The sequence below is a fragment of the Drosophila miranda genome, chromosome XL (genome assembly GCF_003369915.1).
Source record: "Drosophila miranda strain MSH22 chromosome XL, D.miranda_PacBio2.1, whole genome shotgun sequence".
NCBI classification, from domain to species: Eukaryota; Metazoa; Arthropoda; class Insecta; order Diptera; family Drosophilidae; genus Drosophila; species Drosophila miranda.
This window is the reverse complement of record NC_046673.1, coordinates 7,369,663-7,385,159: the sequence shown is the minus strand read 5'-3', so window position 1 is coordinate 7,385,159 and position 15,497 is coordinate 7,369,663. Positions and strand designations below refer to the sequence as shown.

Sequence of the window (15,497 nt, the reverse complement as noted above, 5' to 3'; positions counted from 1 at the left end):
TGCGGTTGCATTAAGTGAAAGTCTGCGCCTCGGTCGGGTCAAATCAATAAGGCTGGGCGGTGACCCGGTCTTTTTTTTGGTTTTGGTTTTGGTTTTTCTGTCTGTCTTAGTGGCAGTTAAATGATTTAGTGGAGCGCAGCTCCCTCGTTTAGCGCCCTTCTCGAGGTCTGTTAAGAGCAACACCTTTCGAAACAACGCCTAATTATGTCATTAAAAAAGCATACGTCTTTTTTTAGAAATGATTACGACTGCGAACGAATCCGAATATGATCTACTAGTGGATGGGCTGGGGCCAGCCTTCGACCCAATCTTCGCCATTTCCATGCTGGGTCCATATGCTGGCTGCTGACCGCTCAAGTGGTTTTTATTATGGCTATTGCTATTGTTATTGTTGATTTGCAGTTTGCTTTCGTTTGGGAAGCCGAGCCATCCGGGAGGTAAAAGTGAAGTCCGATGGGGCGACCGAAAAGTAAAAGCCAAAACGAGAGTGAACTGCGGGCAAAACAAGCTCGAATTGTGATTCGCATTTGGCCATGGCCAACAGAAGCAACAACAACAGCCAACAGGCGGCAGGAGCCGGAAACTTGCGCAAGCTGTGACCCGATCGGAGAGCACGGAAGTGACCGGAGTCTCAGCCAGATGCTGCCGCTACCGCCACAGTCCATCAATGCTACGAGTATGGATCTACATATACCACTATATCATATAAATATGTAATGTATGCACGAATCAAAGGCAAAGGTGGTGTAACAATTTCGTTTTGTTTTGTTGTCACAACGTCTTAATGACAGTCACAACTTTTTTGTTCGCCTCTCGATCGGATTCAGTCATTAAAGTGCCACAAAGCTGCCAACAAAAATGTGTGTTTCGGCAGTTCCCGAAAAATGATAATCTTTCTTTTTTGATGTTTTTTGTTGATTTTTATGTAAGCAAAACCAGAAATTGGCTGGCAACAGAGAGCGTTGGCCAGCCGGAGGCGTGGCAACGGCACCAACAACATTGGCGATAACATGACCAGCAGCAGCAGCAGCAGAGACACAGGCAGCATCATCGGCAGTAATCTGCAACAATCTGCAACATCAGCCGGTATCCAGCAACACCAGAAACATGAGCACCATCAAAAACATGAGCATCAGCTTTGTACAACTTGTTGCAGATACTGTGGCTGTGGCTGAGGCTGGTGTCAAGAGCCTCCTCTCTCCTCGTGTTTTGCCATTTCTCTGGTCAAGCGCCAATTGAGATGTGACAGGCTGTCTGTCTGGTCTGGTCAAGCTATGCCACTACCTGAATACTCTTCAAGCCACACTCGGGCCTCTTGCCAAAAGGTCAGCAGATTCCAGTGCACGAACCCGAAACCCCAGCTGGATTAGTCTTAGCCCCAAGCCCCGTGCCGCGTGCCCCGTGCCCCATGCGCATCGTGATGAGGCTTGGGAGCGAATAAGTTAGTTGAATTGCCTGTCGTGATTATGCGATTGTAGCCATGATATATAGCCCCTTTAATCTCTTAAGTTTTAATTTGGCTGTCTGGCTTATACAATTGCCATTTTTGGTTTTTCAGTTTTTCAATTTCTGCTATACTGCCATGTACCTGCATAAATAATGGGAAAGATATAGGATAAACATGGAATTATGGAGTCTTTGGCACTGCCAGAGGGTCTCCGGATATTCGTGGCTAAGTTGGTAACGGGAATTTAGATTTGTCCGCCCGACACCTGACACTGATGCAGGTGTGATGCACACGAGTATGACAAGAATGGACATGCATCTCTAGCAGTGAAGCGGAATAGCAACGGGCGTGGCCTCAGGTCGAAAAGGGGCCAAGGATTACAGGATTATTGGAACTCTCATTCGGAATTAAGGAACACATCAGATAACCCAATTCGGAATTCAGTTGCCAAAGCCAAAAGCTGCACATCTAGCACATCTTCTACTATGCATAGTATCTGTATAGATTAAAGAGAGACTGCTCTGAAAAGTATTTTCATTTGGGCCCAAATAAGCAATTCGTTAGCCACAAAGTTAAAGCCATTTCTTTAGCTACTTTTCCAATGATGTATGTTTGATTTTTCGAAGCCACAATGGAAGTCCCAGACAAGTGTTATATAAATCATAAGATCTTCGATAACCGTACGTTCCATCACAGCATTTGATCGCCTTCTTCGCCTAATCGCATTATATGTCATGTCGCATTGGATCGGATCATGTCGCATCGAAATGCGTTCGAAAGTTACTAGTTTTCCAGTTCAAACAGAAACATTTGTCTGCCCTTTACTGATTGGGAAGCTGTTGGCATTGTGCTGAGTTATTGGGAGGTGAGCTGAGGTTTCACTTTCCAGCCACACAATTACAATAAATGTCTGGGAGTAGGGTACAAATTTGTTTATAAATGTCGGATGGTATTTATTTGTTGACTCCGTCATCGATTTGTCATTGTTCGGTTGGTGCAAAGCTCCCAAATTTACGATACTTGTGACAATTTAGGTTTTCTCTCCCCAAATCTCTCGCCGGGCCGAAGGTGAAGGGTTGACAATGGGCCACAGAATGGCCTGGTATGGCAACAAAAGATCAAAAGACAACATCAAAACTAAGCGATTCCAATTCGAAAGCGAGCAGAAAGATACCGAAGGAAAAAACCCCGCACGCACACAAAATTTATGCATAATTTCTGTGACAAATGCCACAAAGGCCGCGAAGAGACAACAAATTGTGAACCAGAAAGCGCCGCATGGAAAGTGTGAAAAGTGCAGTGGACGGACGCTGCTGCTCAAATGGAAGTCCGACACCATTGATAATTATGTTAATTGTTTGCTGAAGAGACCCCAATCCCAAGAAAAGGGTATGGGGACTGGCGACTGAGGACTGGCACTGGCTCTGGCACTGGCATTGGCACTGAGAAATGAAAAATATGATGTGTTCGGCAATAAATAAATTTTCACATTGACAAAAGACCCAGAAAAAGGGGTTCGGTGGTAGGTAGGGGAGCGCTGATGGGGGCCTCTAGCCATCTCAGTTTTGTATTGTTCAAGTACTCGCAATCCCCACAACAGAAGCAACAGCAGTAACAGTAGTAACAGTAACTTTCATTCTTAGACTGTTGATTTGATACAACCGAAAGATACCCATTTGTTGCGCTATACCATACCTGTGGCCCCCTGGCCCCCCTCTCTACCACAGTGTGCCTTTCCTTTTCCACTGCACTGTGGGGCCGCGCCATTTGTTATTTTCTGGCACTTATTTTCAGTGTTTTTGGGTTGCCAGAGAGCGCTTCTTGATTATATGGTACCAGCTATTGCTGACAGATACAAGCCACAAAGATGCACAACTGCCAACCGCAAGGCAACAAAACAACCAACGACACCCCAAGGGGGAGGGCGTTGACAGAGCAGCACCGAACCATTGAATACTCTAGAATACGCTTTACTGATTCAAACAAAAGTTGGCCCCTCGATAGCTAACAGGGTTCCATCGATAGTCTATTGTCTACGGCATCAGCCCGATAGGTTTCTATCCATTTTAAAAGAGACCACAGCTAATTTTTGTATGGCAGCTAGTATCTTTGGCAAGATTTTAACCAGAGCTTGCTAGTTTAGTTTAATAAATAAATATTTAAATATGTGAATATGTAGAATAGTAGAATAAGTACACCTTCCACTATACTGATTTTAGTACATCACCAATGAAGAATACTGGTTAAGCAGTAACTGAAAAATGCTGCTGCATCCCAGAATATTTACTTCTATAATCATCCATTCTATCTATCTTATTCTGTTACATAGATAACATGAATGTAGTTCTATAGCAGTCTTGGGCATCAAAAAAGCTGGATAAATTATATTTTAAGAATCTTCTAATGAAGGTCTCAGTAATAAACTTTAAATAAAAAAGTGGGAAACATTTTGTGAGATTTGTTCCCAATCATTTATATAGGCCATCTTTTCCTTGGTCCAAAGCCTTATATCTTTGTATTGTATTCCAATTATTTATATATTATAATTGACAACTTTGAACATACATTTATACCTATTCGAAGCCCACAAATCTATCGTTATCTTCTGACTTCTTTCTATTACTTTTGCCAGACAAGGTTCTCGAGCAAGTGAAAATACCCGCACATCATCAACAGACCCAACTTGATCATGATCATGGACCTGAGCTCGACTGCGTTGCTGGTTACACGATAGCTTCTGCTGTCCCTCCATCCTCTCCTGCTGCTGCTGGGTCTTCTGTAGCCTACCCTCCAGTATCAGTACCAGTACTAGTACCAGAGTACCAGTACTCTATCGTAGCTCTGGCGAAGCAATTATGATCCGCTAGCTTGACTTTACTCTCAGTTAGCTTGTTCAGAGGCATGTCAACGCCTAGGACAGCGATGGGTGGCACCCAGCACTCAACAACCAGCAACCCGCCAATCCATTCCGGAATTCTTGGAAGTACTTCTCGGGCAGCGATCCCGAAGCGAAGATTTCCCATCGGCGAATGTTGGGAAAAAGTCCCCACTTATGCAAAATGAACGGGCGAGATTTATTTTAATCATTGTTGCCACCGATGTGCCGATGGGTAAAAGTGAAAATGCCCCGGCCCGACTGAAATGTATGCAGCCGGTGCGGTGCTCGTGGTGTTGGTGGTGCTGTTGGCGGTGGTGGTGCGTTGGGCGGTGCAAATTATGAAATTAGTATTATGTGAAACGGAGTTAAAAGTGTGATTAAACTGGAGCTGCAGTCAAAGTCAGGGCAGAAAACATACGAGTACGAGTACGAGTACCAGTATGTATATGAAGCATAAAAATACTCGTACTCGTACGCTTGACGCATAATAAGACCCCACAAACCCCACCGTCAAGACAATGAAAGTCAACTAAGTACCCAAGTGTATGGGTATGGGTATGGGTGTGTGAGGGGCAATTAATATCATTTGGAGCTTGGATACGAGAGTCTCTGAAACGGAGACGCTGACGGAGTTGGAGTCGGAGACTGTTTTCCAAGTGAGCGAGTTGCCCAAAGTGAGATACGTTCGCCAAAGGTTAGACCCTTTGATGCTCAGTTTTTAAATGAAACTACCTAAAGACTATGAATATGTTTCGTTGAGATCGGTGGGAACATTTCTAGGTCGGTTCTGGAATATTTAATTCGCAAAATTCTTTCCAATCATTGATCCCTGTTTCTGGCTTTGTAAGAGTATCCAGGAAAATCCAAATATATATAGACAGACAGACATCTTTATTGCTTTTGGCAGATGGCAGATCGGGAATGCCTGGGAGCCAAAGAATTTTGTACATTTTCCTGAGCTTCCACAGTGGAATTTTGTACTCGCAGCGTGTGCTATCATCGAATCTGCATGCCCCTGGCTACCCTCGAGTGAACGACAACAAAAAACCAAACAACAATCACCGCGGCTTATTAGCAATGGCACTTAGAACCAGAGTCTGCAGCTGGAGCTCGGTACGAAACGGCACGAAACGGCAGGGAGAAAGTCATCCATCTGAATGCACACAGAGACGTTGCGTTGTCACCTGTCGCCCCCGCCTGCCGCCACGGCCACCGCCCCCGCCCCCATCGCAAAGCCAACAAAACCAACAAAACCGCAAGCGCAGTCAAGTTTGTTGCCCAAGTCTTTTGTTCTGCAAATGCAACAGCAGCAGCAGCAAAAAACCCGTAGCTAGACTCGGTTTAATGGAAAATTGCGTACGGCTCCAATCGTAATCAAAGCAATTTCTAAGTGCCCCGGGCCATGGGGCATTGCCCAAAGCTGACTGAAAATGATTTTGATTTTGATTTTCGATATGCTCGTACATGAAGTGTGGGCCCCACTTGAGACCATAAAAAATAAAAGCCAAATATATGTGCATATATGGTTAATTCATATGTATAAAAGAAAATGAGCTGCTCTGGCAATTAATAGACCATGAACATTTTGCTAGACGAAAGAAAATTGCACAAAGCAAAATCAAGCCGATGCGCACTTATCCACAAATTAAAAAATAAAAATAAAAATAAAAATAGAAAAAAGAAGACTTGCCAAAGACTTTCAGTGGTAAAGTATCTTTGTATGTGAATCTATAAATATGAAAGAGCACCTTGGACAATGAGTTTTTGACAATAAAATTCTAATATTGCTCCTATATAGTACCCTGTACTTATTCGTATAGGAAATATCTATTGTGTTTGTGATGCATTTTCAAATAACAAATGTTCTATATCCACAAATGATGTATGTATATTGTAACAAATGGAGATTAAGTAGTAGTAGATTATACTAGAATTATCCAGTCTTGGCTCGGGCAAAACGTTAGTAAAATCCCCAGAAAATACAGTCTCTCTGCTTTCATGTTCTCAACCAGGAAAATACGAACTGTATGAACTTAATAACTGATGTCAGAATTGTGATTAAAGCACACAAAATGGAACAAGCGGATTTTAGGCATGGTCGGTTTTGCAAGCCCTAAGACGGGACCATGATTTTTGCGATTTTATTGAGTCTTTTTTGAGGCTAAGCCATCGGAGTCCTTTTCAACATTTCGCCTGTTCATTTGAGACGATTATAGGCCCAGTCACTTGTAGAGTTTGCAATCGATAGCAAAAATTTTGACTGCGAAAAATACTGCCGGACTACGAGGTTTGTTTCTAGGAGCGTAATAATAGTACTCAAATGTTCCTTGTATTTTTTTAATTACTTTTAGATATATTTATGCATGCACATTCCGATGGTGTTCTTAAGCTTACCTGTCAATTCTTTTCGAATATTAATAACCACTCTCGATCTATTGGCTGTGTATTCCTCTTTGCACCCAAAAGTTATGATTCAGCAAACACTTATCATATTTATCTCGTATTTTTTCTGTATTTCGTAGCTTGGTAATGCAATTTTTTCAATTTTAAACATTTATAAATAGTTGCCGACAATGATTAACGATTATGAAAAGCAACACCAAAAAAATAAACAAAAACTCGGCAAAAACCTAAGGTGTCACGCACTTCAAGTCCGAGGATAGTGTTCACTTCTGAGGGGCACACCGGAGGGGGGAGGACACGGACGGTGGCAGTGGCAGTGGCGATAAATCATCCGGAAAATGCACCACTCGCGACAGAGACGATATGACGACAGCGCGACGTACGGCAGGTGCTACAGCGATCCGTTCAAACACGTTTTCCAGTTACAACGTTGGCAACGGAATGATTTGGCCAAATCTGCAGCGGCTGAAATGAAGCCCGGCTCGGCTCCAAAAATTAACCGAAAGAGCGAAAGGCAAGGCAGAGAGTCCGTAGACTCAGTCACTGAGGCCGAAGAAAGACGAAGAGAGGGAGAGATAGAGAGAGGCTTTCTCTTGCACTTGCACTGAGACAGCCGGAGAAAAACGCAGATTGGGAGAGCAACTTTAAGAGCTGGCTGCCACTTTGAATACCCTATATCTGATTTATTTGATCTGTGTATAAACAAAACTGTTTAGCTGTTTAGTTGTCATCTTGCCGCAGCTTCTGTTCGGTGGAGTGGAGTGGCAGCCCCCAGCTCGCATAAATTTCCATCTCTTAGTGCCATCTCCAATTTTCCAGCACCATATATTACGGCTAGTTTTGGATGATTTGCTTGGCCTAATTGATGTGTTAAATAGGATTGGGGAACAAGGAAGAGAAAATACGAACATGATGGGGATTCAGGTGAAGATATACCAGTCGGAAGTGACTAAAATTGTTCATTATTGCCTTATTATATAAGTTAAAATTATTAGAAAATTTTAAAAAATATTTAGCATAGCACATTGATTTCATATCATAATTCTTGTATCCAAAAATACAGAAAAATATCGAATATCTTGGATAGTTTATTTCATTTGGGTAATCAATTAAGTTAAACTTCAATCTGAGACACAGAAAGACTTGAACATTGACAGATTTTAAAAATAATAATATATCCCCTAAGCCGAGTAAGGGCTTCTCTTAAGGATAATGTACCTATGAATCCAACGAAGGATTATTTGACCTCTCTCTCTCAATGTGAAATGTCTTTGGTGCTGGTTCTGTTTTTGATTCAAAGGATCACCAACACTGTACATATTTCATAAATTACACTGAAACTAGTGGGGAGCGGACTATGGGGAATGGAGTTTAATCGCTTTGTGGGAAACCAATCGGAGAAAACACTGTGTTTGCTATCTAGAAATTTTAAATATCATTGGACTTGAGTTTGAGTGTGTTTGTTGAGATTTCCATCTCTGGATGTTTGTCCGGTTTATGAGTTGCGTTTCTGCACTTTCGGTTGCATAAACAAATTTGCTCACTTTCAAAAAAGAAAAAAAAGAAAATAAACCAACTGGAAAGAAAGGAAGACAAGCAGTGGGTGGATCGCCCACGCAGTGGAGTTGGGCAGCACTGATTGTGGCCATTGCTGGGCATAAACTGGACGCACAGCGTCCACTGGGGGCGTCTTTTAAGCGCCGGCTGCCATGAAGGGTGCGAAGTGTGGGGAGCAAATCGGAGGCCCACAGGCAAAAATCGGTGATGGCTAATTGCCCCTTGCAATTAATTTAAAACTTTTAATTAAAGCCAAGGAAAACAAAGCGAGAAACAAGACACTGGCCAAGCGTCAGAGCGTCAAAGATAAAGATAAATATGAGTTCAGGTCGGAACTATTGAGCGATGAAGTAGTACCAGAGAGAATCTAATGATTGAGCAGGGCAAATTGATGTTTTGGTTTTTCGCTTTTTACGATTTTTTCGCTTTTCAAATTGAATTTTGTTGTATCTTGCCGAATCTTTGTTATGTATCGTATCTTGAGAAGATCATTAGCCGTAGAAGATCCACAAGACTCAGACTATAAATGGCGATGTCTCTTGGTGGACAGGCATCACAAACCATTGGATCTCAGCTCTGAGAACAATCTCAAAACTCAAATCTCGAATCTTAATCCAAGTCTCCAAGAATGAAGGCAAGCACCAAAGCTCTGGAAGGATCCGCAGCCATCTGGACTTCAATTTGATCTTTGTGCTCTTTTTCAGGTATTCGTCTGCTTGTTGGCCTCTCTGGCACTGGCTAATGCTGGCGGCTTCCGCGGTGGTGCTGGTGGTGGTGGTGGCGCTGGCGGGGGCTATCTGCCCGGCGGAGGACGAGGAGGCGGCGGTGGCGGTGGCTTCGGCGGCCGAGCAGCCAATGGAGCAGGACTCGTCTCGCATGTTTCGCAGTCCCATGGAAACACCAAGGTCCATATTGGAGGACAGGGACAAGGAAATGGTGGTGGGGCTGCAGCTGGCTTATATGGAGCTGGTGGTGGCTCCTATGGAGGTGGTGCTGCATCCTATGGAGGAGGTGCTGCATCCTATGGAGGTAGCGCTGGAGGACGCGGCGCAGGCTGGCAAGGATCTGGAGTCGGTGGAGGACGCGGTGCCGGTGCCTGGCAGGGTGCAGGAGGAGCAGGAGGAGCTGGCGGCTGGCAAGGAGCAGGAGGAGCTGGAGGAGGAGCTGGAGGAGGAGCTGGCGGCTGGCAGGGAGCAGGAGGTGCTGGTGGAGCTGGCGGCTGGCAGGGAGCAGGAGGAGCTGGCGGCTCTGGTGGCAATGCCTGGGGCAACCCCGCCGAGTTCGATTACACAGTTAACCATGCCACCAGCGCTGGCGGCGGCTCCTATGGCGGCGGTGCTCGTGGTGCTGCTGGCGGCGGCTCCTATGGCGGTGGCTCCCGCGGTGGTGCTGGCTGGTGGAACGATTAGACCTTTGAAATTGTAACGAAATCGATAATGAATCTGGACCTAATATGCAATTAAAAATAACCAATCAAAACATAGTTCGTTTCTTAAATTATTTGAATGCGGGAAAAGCTCAACGGCTCAACGGCCTAGTTTTATCGACAGACAGATGGTGGTTGTGAGCTTGGCTTTCAGAAAAAGCGCTACCTTCAGAGCTTGTTCCGTAAAACAAAGCTTTTACGCTGTATCGTTAGCTTTTTCTCACCTTTGATTGCGTTTTGATGCAATGCAGTCCCGACTGAAGCTTTTCTATATCACACTTATTCAGCGTCACACTGAAGATCTAGGAGTCTCTGAATATCAACGGATCCATGGGGGAAACAGGATAAATTGGCTATTATATGGTTGAAGTCTAATTCAATCCAATCAATTTCATATACTGGAACTGCCTACAGGAAAAGGCAGATTGTGTCTGAGCTGAGGGACCCTGCGTTCAGATACAAAAGTAATTTCTATATTTTAATGTTTCGATTCATCTTTTGCAAGAACTCGTTAATGAAAACTACACGACCACCAACAACAACGATGGCCCAACATAAGCAAGGTTACCTTAGTGTACTTCGGAAGCTCAACGCAGCTTCAACGGTAGATGGCGCCATCTGCGTTGCCCATTGGCTGCCGAAAAACCCGTTTTCAGCTGTGCACTTTAAGCTCTGCCCTTGCGGGGGACCGACTGGGACGACTACTGAAGGTCAATGTCACTGCGACGGAAAGCGAAAGTTGGCGTGGAAAGAGGTAAAATGATGAGTAAAAGGAGCAAGGGAAGATCAAACAGTTCCAAGCCAATCCTCGACTCTATCCCTCCAGACAAACTTTGTTTTCCGCCTTTACATACAAAAACCAAAAAAAAAACTTTAAGTGGAACAATTGATCGGTTGTCATTGATATAACGCATCGATTTATCGGTTATATGTAGTATGAAAATGTGTGTGCATTGATTTTTTGGTTTTTTCATTAGATTTGTTGTTGTGTTTTTGTTTTACTTCCGCTGGCCGTCTTTGTTTGGCTTTGGATTTCAGCGCTTTTCTTTGTTTGCCTTTGGCTTTGTGCGTTTCTATTCGGCAACTCACGATCGCCGGCGTCAACGAGTCTCGCGACTGGGTTCGTTCGATTTGCCATGTGCTTGACTCTAGCTCTGGCTCTGCCTGGTGGGTCTTCGTATGAGCTTGGCTCTGGCCTTTGGGCTCCGAGTGCCTTGGCAGCCACACTCAGGCACAAATTAAATTACGTTTTTGTACGCTTGCTGATCGGTTTTATGTACACAAAAGTCTGAACAAATTATGCGTTCATGTGTGCGGCGTCGCAGGGGTCTGGATGGGAGCCATTAAAAACTGAATTTTCTTGATTTTTTAGTTAATAACAATGATTTTGAGTATAGAATTTAAGCCTTACTTGCTATGGAAATGGGCTTGGACGTGGTTGCAAGCCGGAATGATTTAACAGTCGAACAAATATAATAATAATAACAAAAAAAACATAATATAATAATAAACAGTATTCAATCCAGGAAATGATTTTTGATATTGCATGAAGAAAAAACTAACTTTAATTTTCATGACAATAGGTTTCATTTAGACAGCTTTAAAAAAAAACCTTGTTAATTTACAATTCCTAATTATTCTATTTTTGTATAGAAAAAAGAAGAATTATTGGATTTATATATAAAATGTTAAAATAGATTTGGTTGACTTTTCTTTAAGAATGAAATTCTCTGAGATTAATAGATTAACATGCATCGACTTCTTGTATTTTTATATTTTGTGGATAAAATTGGAACTAATCCTTGGACGATCCTTTGTGACTCACATCCCAGTAAGTCAATCATTTTGAGCTACTATTATCCAGGGAGTTACGTTCCCACGATCTCGTAAGCGATGTAATCGATTCGCCAGCAATTAACAATCGATGTTTTACGACCCCACCGATGATGTGATGATTCTCTGGCAATGCAGTGTAATTTGCTTAAATTTATATGAGTCGGTCCGCCATCAATTAGCTGTTTGGCTGGGTGTACTCGTACATACATAGGCGCATACATATGCATTTACATATGGATATGCAGCCAGTGAGATGGTTATTTATTGTCTTGCCTAATGGCCATAAAACGGGAATGCGAATGCACTTGCAAACTTGCAAATTTGCTTGGATTCGAATTAATGCTAGACCAACAATTGAAATATTAAGTATTATACTTAGATATTAGCCAGCAATGATTTATGAGTATCATCAATTTCAGTTTTAATGTCCACCTTTAGAGCCATTGCCACAGACGGATGCCCGCCCTTTCTGACGGGATGATGACTCTGCCCCCACTGTTGCCCCCTCCGGCCCGTACTCGTATTTCCATTCACTTTTGTGGCAAACATTCAGCAATCATTTTTCGGATTCGGATTCGGATTCGGATTCGGTGTTGGTTTCTATTTGTACTTCTGTTTACTATTGCACTGGTAATTTCATTTGGGTACATAGCTCGCAATTAAATATGTTAATTCTGTTGGTTTACTAAGTATAATGGAAGCCTTCAGCACCTTGAAGGCAACGCGATGGGAAATAGTTTGCTATGTTCGGCTATTACCGTCTGAAATTTTACCCCATTGTAAGCCACTATATACATATGTACATATGTATGCATATATTCGCATCTTGATCTAACAATGGGGATGGGGATGCCACACAAACGGGTTCATGTTTACGTTATTCTTCCGAAATCATCGCCTTGGATCTCATCTAAGCTGAACTGAACAGATCTGGACTGAGATACTGCGATACTGCGATACTTAGAGACTGAGAGTGGGTTAATGAGGAAACCAGATACATTTCAGCCAGTGAGACGTTCTTATGCCTGGGGGGGATAGTCGAGACTCATCATAATTCCAAATAAATAATTGACTTCCTTCTGTTTGAACAAATGAAATAGAAGATGACTATATCCCCAGGCGTGCTTCTATTACCTCCTAGACAGCAGTATCTTAGACCAGAAACGAACATCAATTGATTTTTGGAGTCGGATTCCCTTCCCTACCTCTGACTCTGACAGCGTATTACAATCAGGAAACCATCGAATGGCGACAAGCTCTGTGGTCGAGCATGGCCAATCAGCTCTTCCATCTTTTTAGAGGCAATCTCTTAACAAACGTCTAGCATTAGCTGCTTCTTGTTTCAAATCGGCTCGTTTCAGACTCGTTTCAGATTCAATTGATACATGTCCAATCCTCAAGAAGCGATCAGTCGTTCTGTCGATCTGTCGTTGGGTCGGCAGCTTACAGCTTGAAATAGTGGCTGAACCATAATCGAATAATGCGATTATGAATATTCATCGACGGCAAACGAGTATGTAAATGCCAAATACACACACGGACTTGCGATATAGAAACAATATTTGTATTTCTTTTTTTTTTTTCGGTTTCGTTTCTTTGTTTCGCATAAATTTCCATCGGCTTAGGGCAGGGCGTATGCTGAAGAAGTGCATTGAACCCGTGGGCCATTCGTGTGGGCGGGCGAGAGAATAAGTGAGATTGTTTGTATTTAGTTAGTACCGATAACCAGAGAGAATACACAGGCAGGCCTACGGAGTCTGGCCATATCCAGCGAGCGGCTATGCAAATATATGCCAATCTGAGATATAGAAATAGAATCGCAGCCAGCTTCCCAACCAACCGGTTTCATGTATTAATAAGCGGTGATGTGGAGTCTCCCAGCGCTAGAAGTGGGCCCCAAGCCTCAAAATAGACAAACATAGAACAGATAGGCATATAGACTTAACTAGGCCGTAAAGCAGACCCTAGTTGGACCCTAGTTCTGAGTAAAGTATCTTCCTGATTTGCTTTCTAAGTGGTGGGCAGGCCTTGGGGCAAGCTTAAGCAGAACACCCGACTCTCCTCCAAGTGGGGTCCATTAATCAGTCTGACACTTGGCGTTGCTTCTGCTTCTGCTTCTGCTTTGGCTCTGCCTTTGGCCAACTGACAAAACATTGATATAAATGTTGATTGTTGTTTGCCGTTTGCTGCGTTGATTATATGCCGATAATTTGTTTGACTTTCGGCCATAGGCACCGTGGTGCGTGCACTTCTTAAAAGCGGAAATCAAATATGTATATCCTGCAACTGCAACTGGAACACCTGGCATTCAAATACAGCCCAAAAAGGCACATTCTAAAACTGCATAAAAACAAGTAATTTCCGACTGGTACACCCCGTATTGCCTCGATTTAGTAGTCCTCGACTATTTCCAGGTGGTTTCCAAAAGCTGTTGTAACTGATGTACAAACCTTACCCAAGGTTTGTTTATGAAAAAATATCACAATATCAGAGTACATAATGCCCTGGATATAATTGAGTGCTAAGTATCACACTCCCTGCCCAGCCGCACGGTGCCACTGTGCAGTCTTGAGAAAACAAAAGATGAAGATCCCAGGCCGCAGAGCACGTCGCGCATGCGCAACGATTAGCATAAGCAAACAAAAGAACTGCCGGCATCCAAGCATCAAAGCATCCACGCAGCCAGCAACAAACATGGCCACACGGACATGGGCATCTTCGGCATCTGATCGGTTCGGCTCGGTTCGGCTCGGTTCGGTACGCGTCGGCATGGAAATGTGGGTTATTACGAAATCGATAGCGTGCTGCTGCTGCTGCTGCGATGCCGCGATGCTGCGTTGCTTCTGCCGCGGCGTCTATCAATGGCTTCTAATTGGGCGAGGCGTTCGGCAGGTTCATCTCCATCTCTGTCTGGCCAGCAGCACGGGCATCTTCAATTCCGATTCCGATTGCGATTGCTTCGATTTCGGGGGTATAAATGTGCGTGAGTCTGCCGATGGTGGAATTAGTCAACGCTTCCGCTTCTCTTCGTCAGCAGTCAGCACTAGAGCACCACATCGCATCGAAATCGAGATGAAACCCTTTGCCTGCATTCTTGTGATCCTCGCCGCCATCCTGGCCGTCGGTCAGGCCTCCCTTGGCGGTCTCCTCGGAGGTGGCGGTGGTGGAGGCGGCGGCGGCGGTGGCGGTGGCGCCGGCGGCATTGCACAGCTCCTGCAGAGCAAATTGGGCGGTCTCGGCGGTGGACTTGGAGGAGGACAAGGCGGTGGCGGCGGATACTCCGGTGGCGGCGGCGGATACTCTGGCGGCGGCGGATACTCTGGCGGCGGTGGATACTCCGGTGGCGGCGGATACTCTGGCGGCGGCGGATACTCCGGTGGCGGCGGACACTCCGGTGGCGGCGGATACTCCGGCGGCGGCGGCGGATACTCCGGTGGTGGCGGATACTCTGGTGGCGGTGGATACTCTGGCGGCGCTCCCCAGAAGGTCATCATTGTCAAGGTCATCAGTGAGGGACAGTCCGGTGGTTACTCCGGCGCCCAGTCTGGTGGCTGGTCCGCTGGCGGTCAGTCTGCAGGTGGCTACTCTGGTGGCTACTCCGGTGCTCAGTCTGGAGGCTACTCCGGCGGCCAGTCCGGTGGCTGGAACAAGGGCTGGTAAATCCACCCAAGTCCACTTCCGTCCCACCCAAAAACCATCCTGAACCCCAACCATCCAAACTTAGTTCAAACTGACAACCAAAAAGCTATCCGAAGAAGGAGAAGAAGGAGAAACCCGCGTAAATTTCTTCAATAGCTTAAGATTTATTTTTTTTTATTTTTTAGTACACATGTTTTTTTAAACATATATAATAGATACTTTTTGTTAGAATTTATGCAATCTGCAAGAAAATAATTTCCATTCTTAATTGAGACAAACTATTTATACTCGAAACCGGTTGCGGCTCTGTG

The 15,497-nt window shown here is 44.4% G+C and overlaps 2 protein-coding genes across 2 annotated transcripts; both read left to right on the top strand.

The window, feature by feature from the left end:
• The first annotated feature begins 8,842 nt into the window (after window positions 1-8,842).
• On the top strand, window positions 8,843-9,757 carry LOC108151017 (glycine-rich cell wall structural protein 1.0). The gene is made up of 2 exons (XM_033399427.1): window positions 8,843-8,919; window positions 8,990-9,757. The coding sequence occupies exons 1-2, from the start codon at window positions 8,914-8,916 to the stop codon at window positions 9,692-9,694; spliced, it is 711 nt and encodes a 236-aa protein (XP_033255318.1). The 5' UTR covers window positions 8,843-8,913; the 3' UTR covers window positions 9,695-9,757.
• A 4,657-nt stretch (window positions 9,758-14,414) lies between these two features.
• On the top strand, window positions 14,415-15,440 carry LOC108152339 (ctenidin-1). The gene has a single exon (XM_017281605.2). The coding sequence runs from the start codon at window positions 14,620-14,622 to the stop codon at window positions 15,205-15,207; it is 588 nt and encodes a 195-aa protein (XP_017137094.1). The 5' UTR covers window positions 14,415-14,619; the 3' UTR covers window positions 15,208-15,440.
• Window positions 15,441-15,497: the final 57 nt, after the last annotated feature.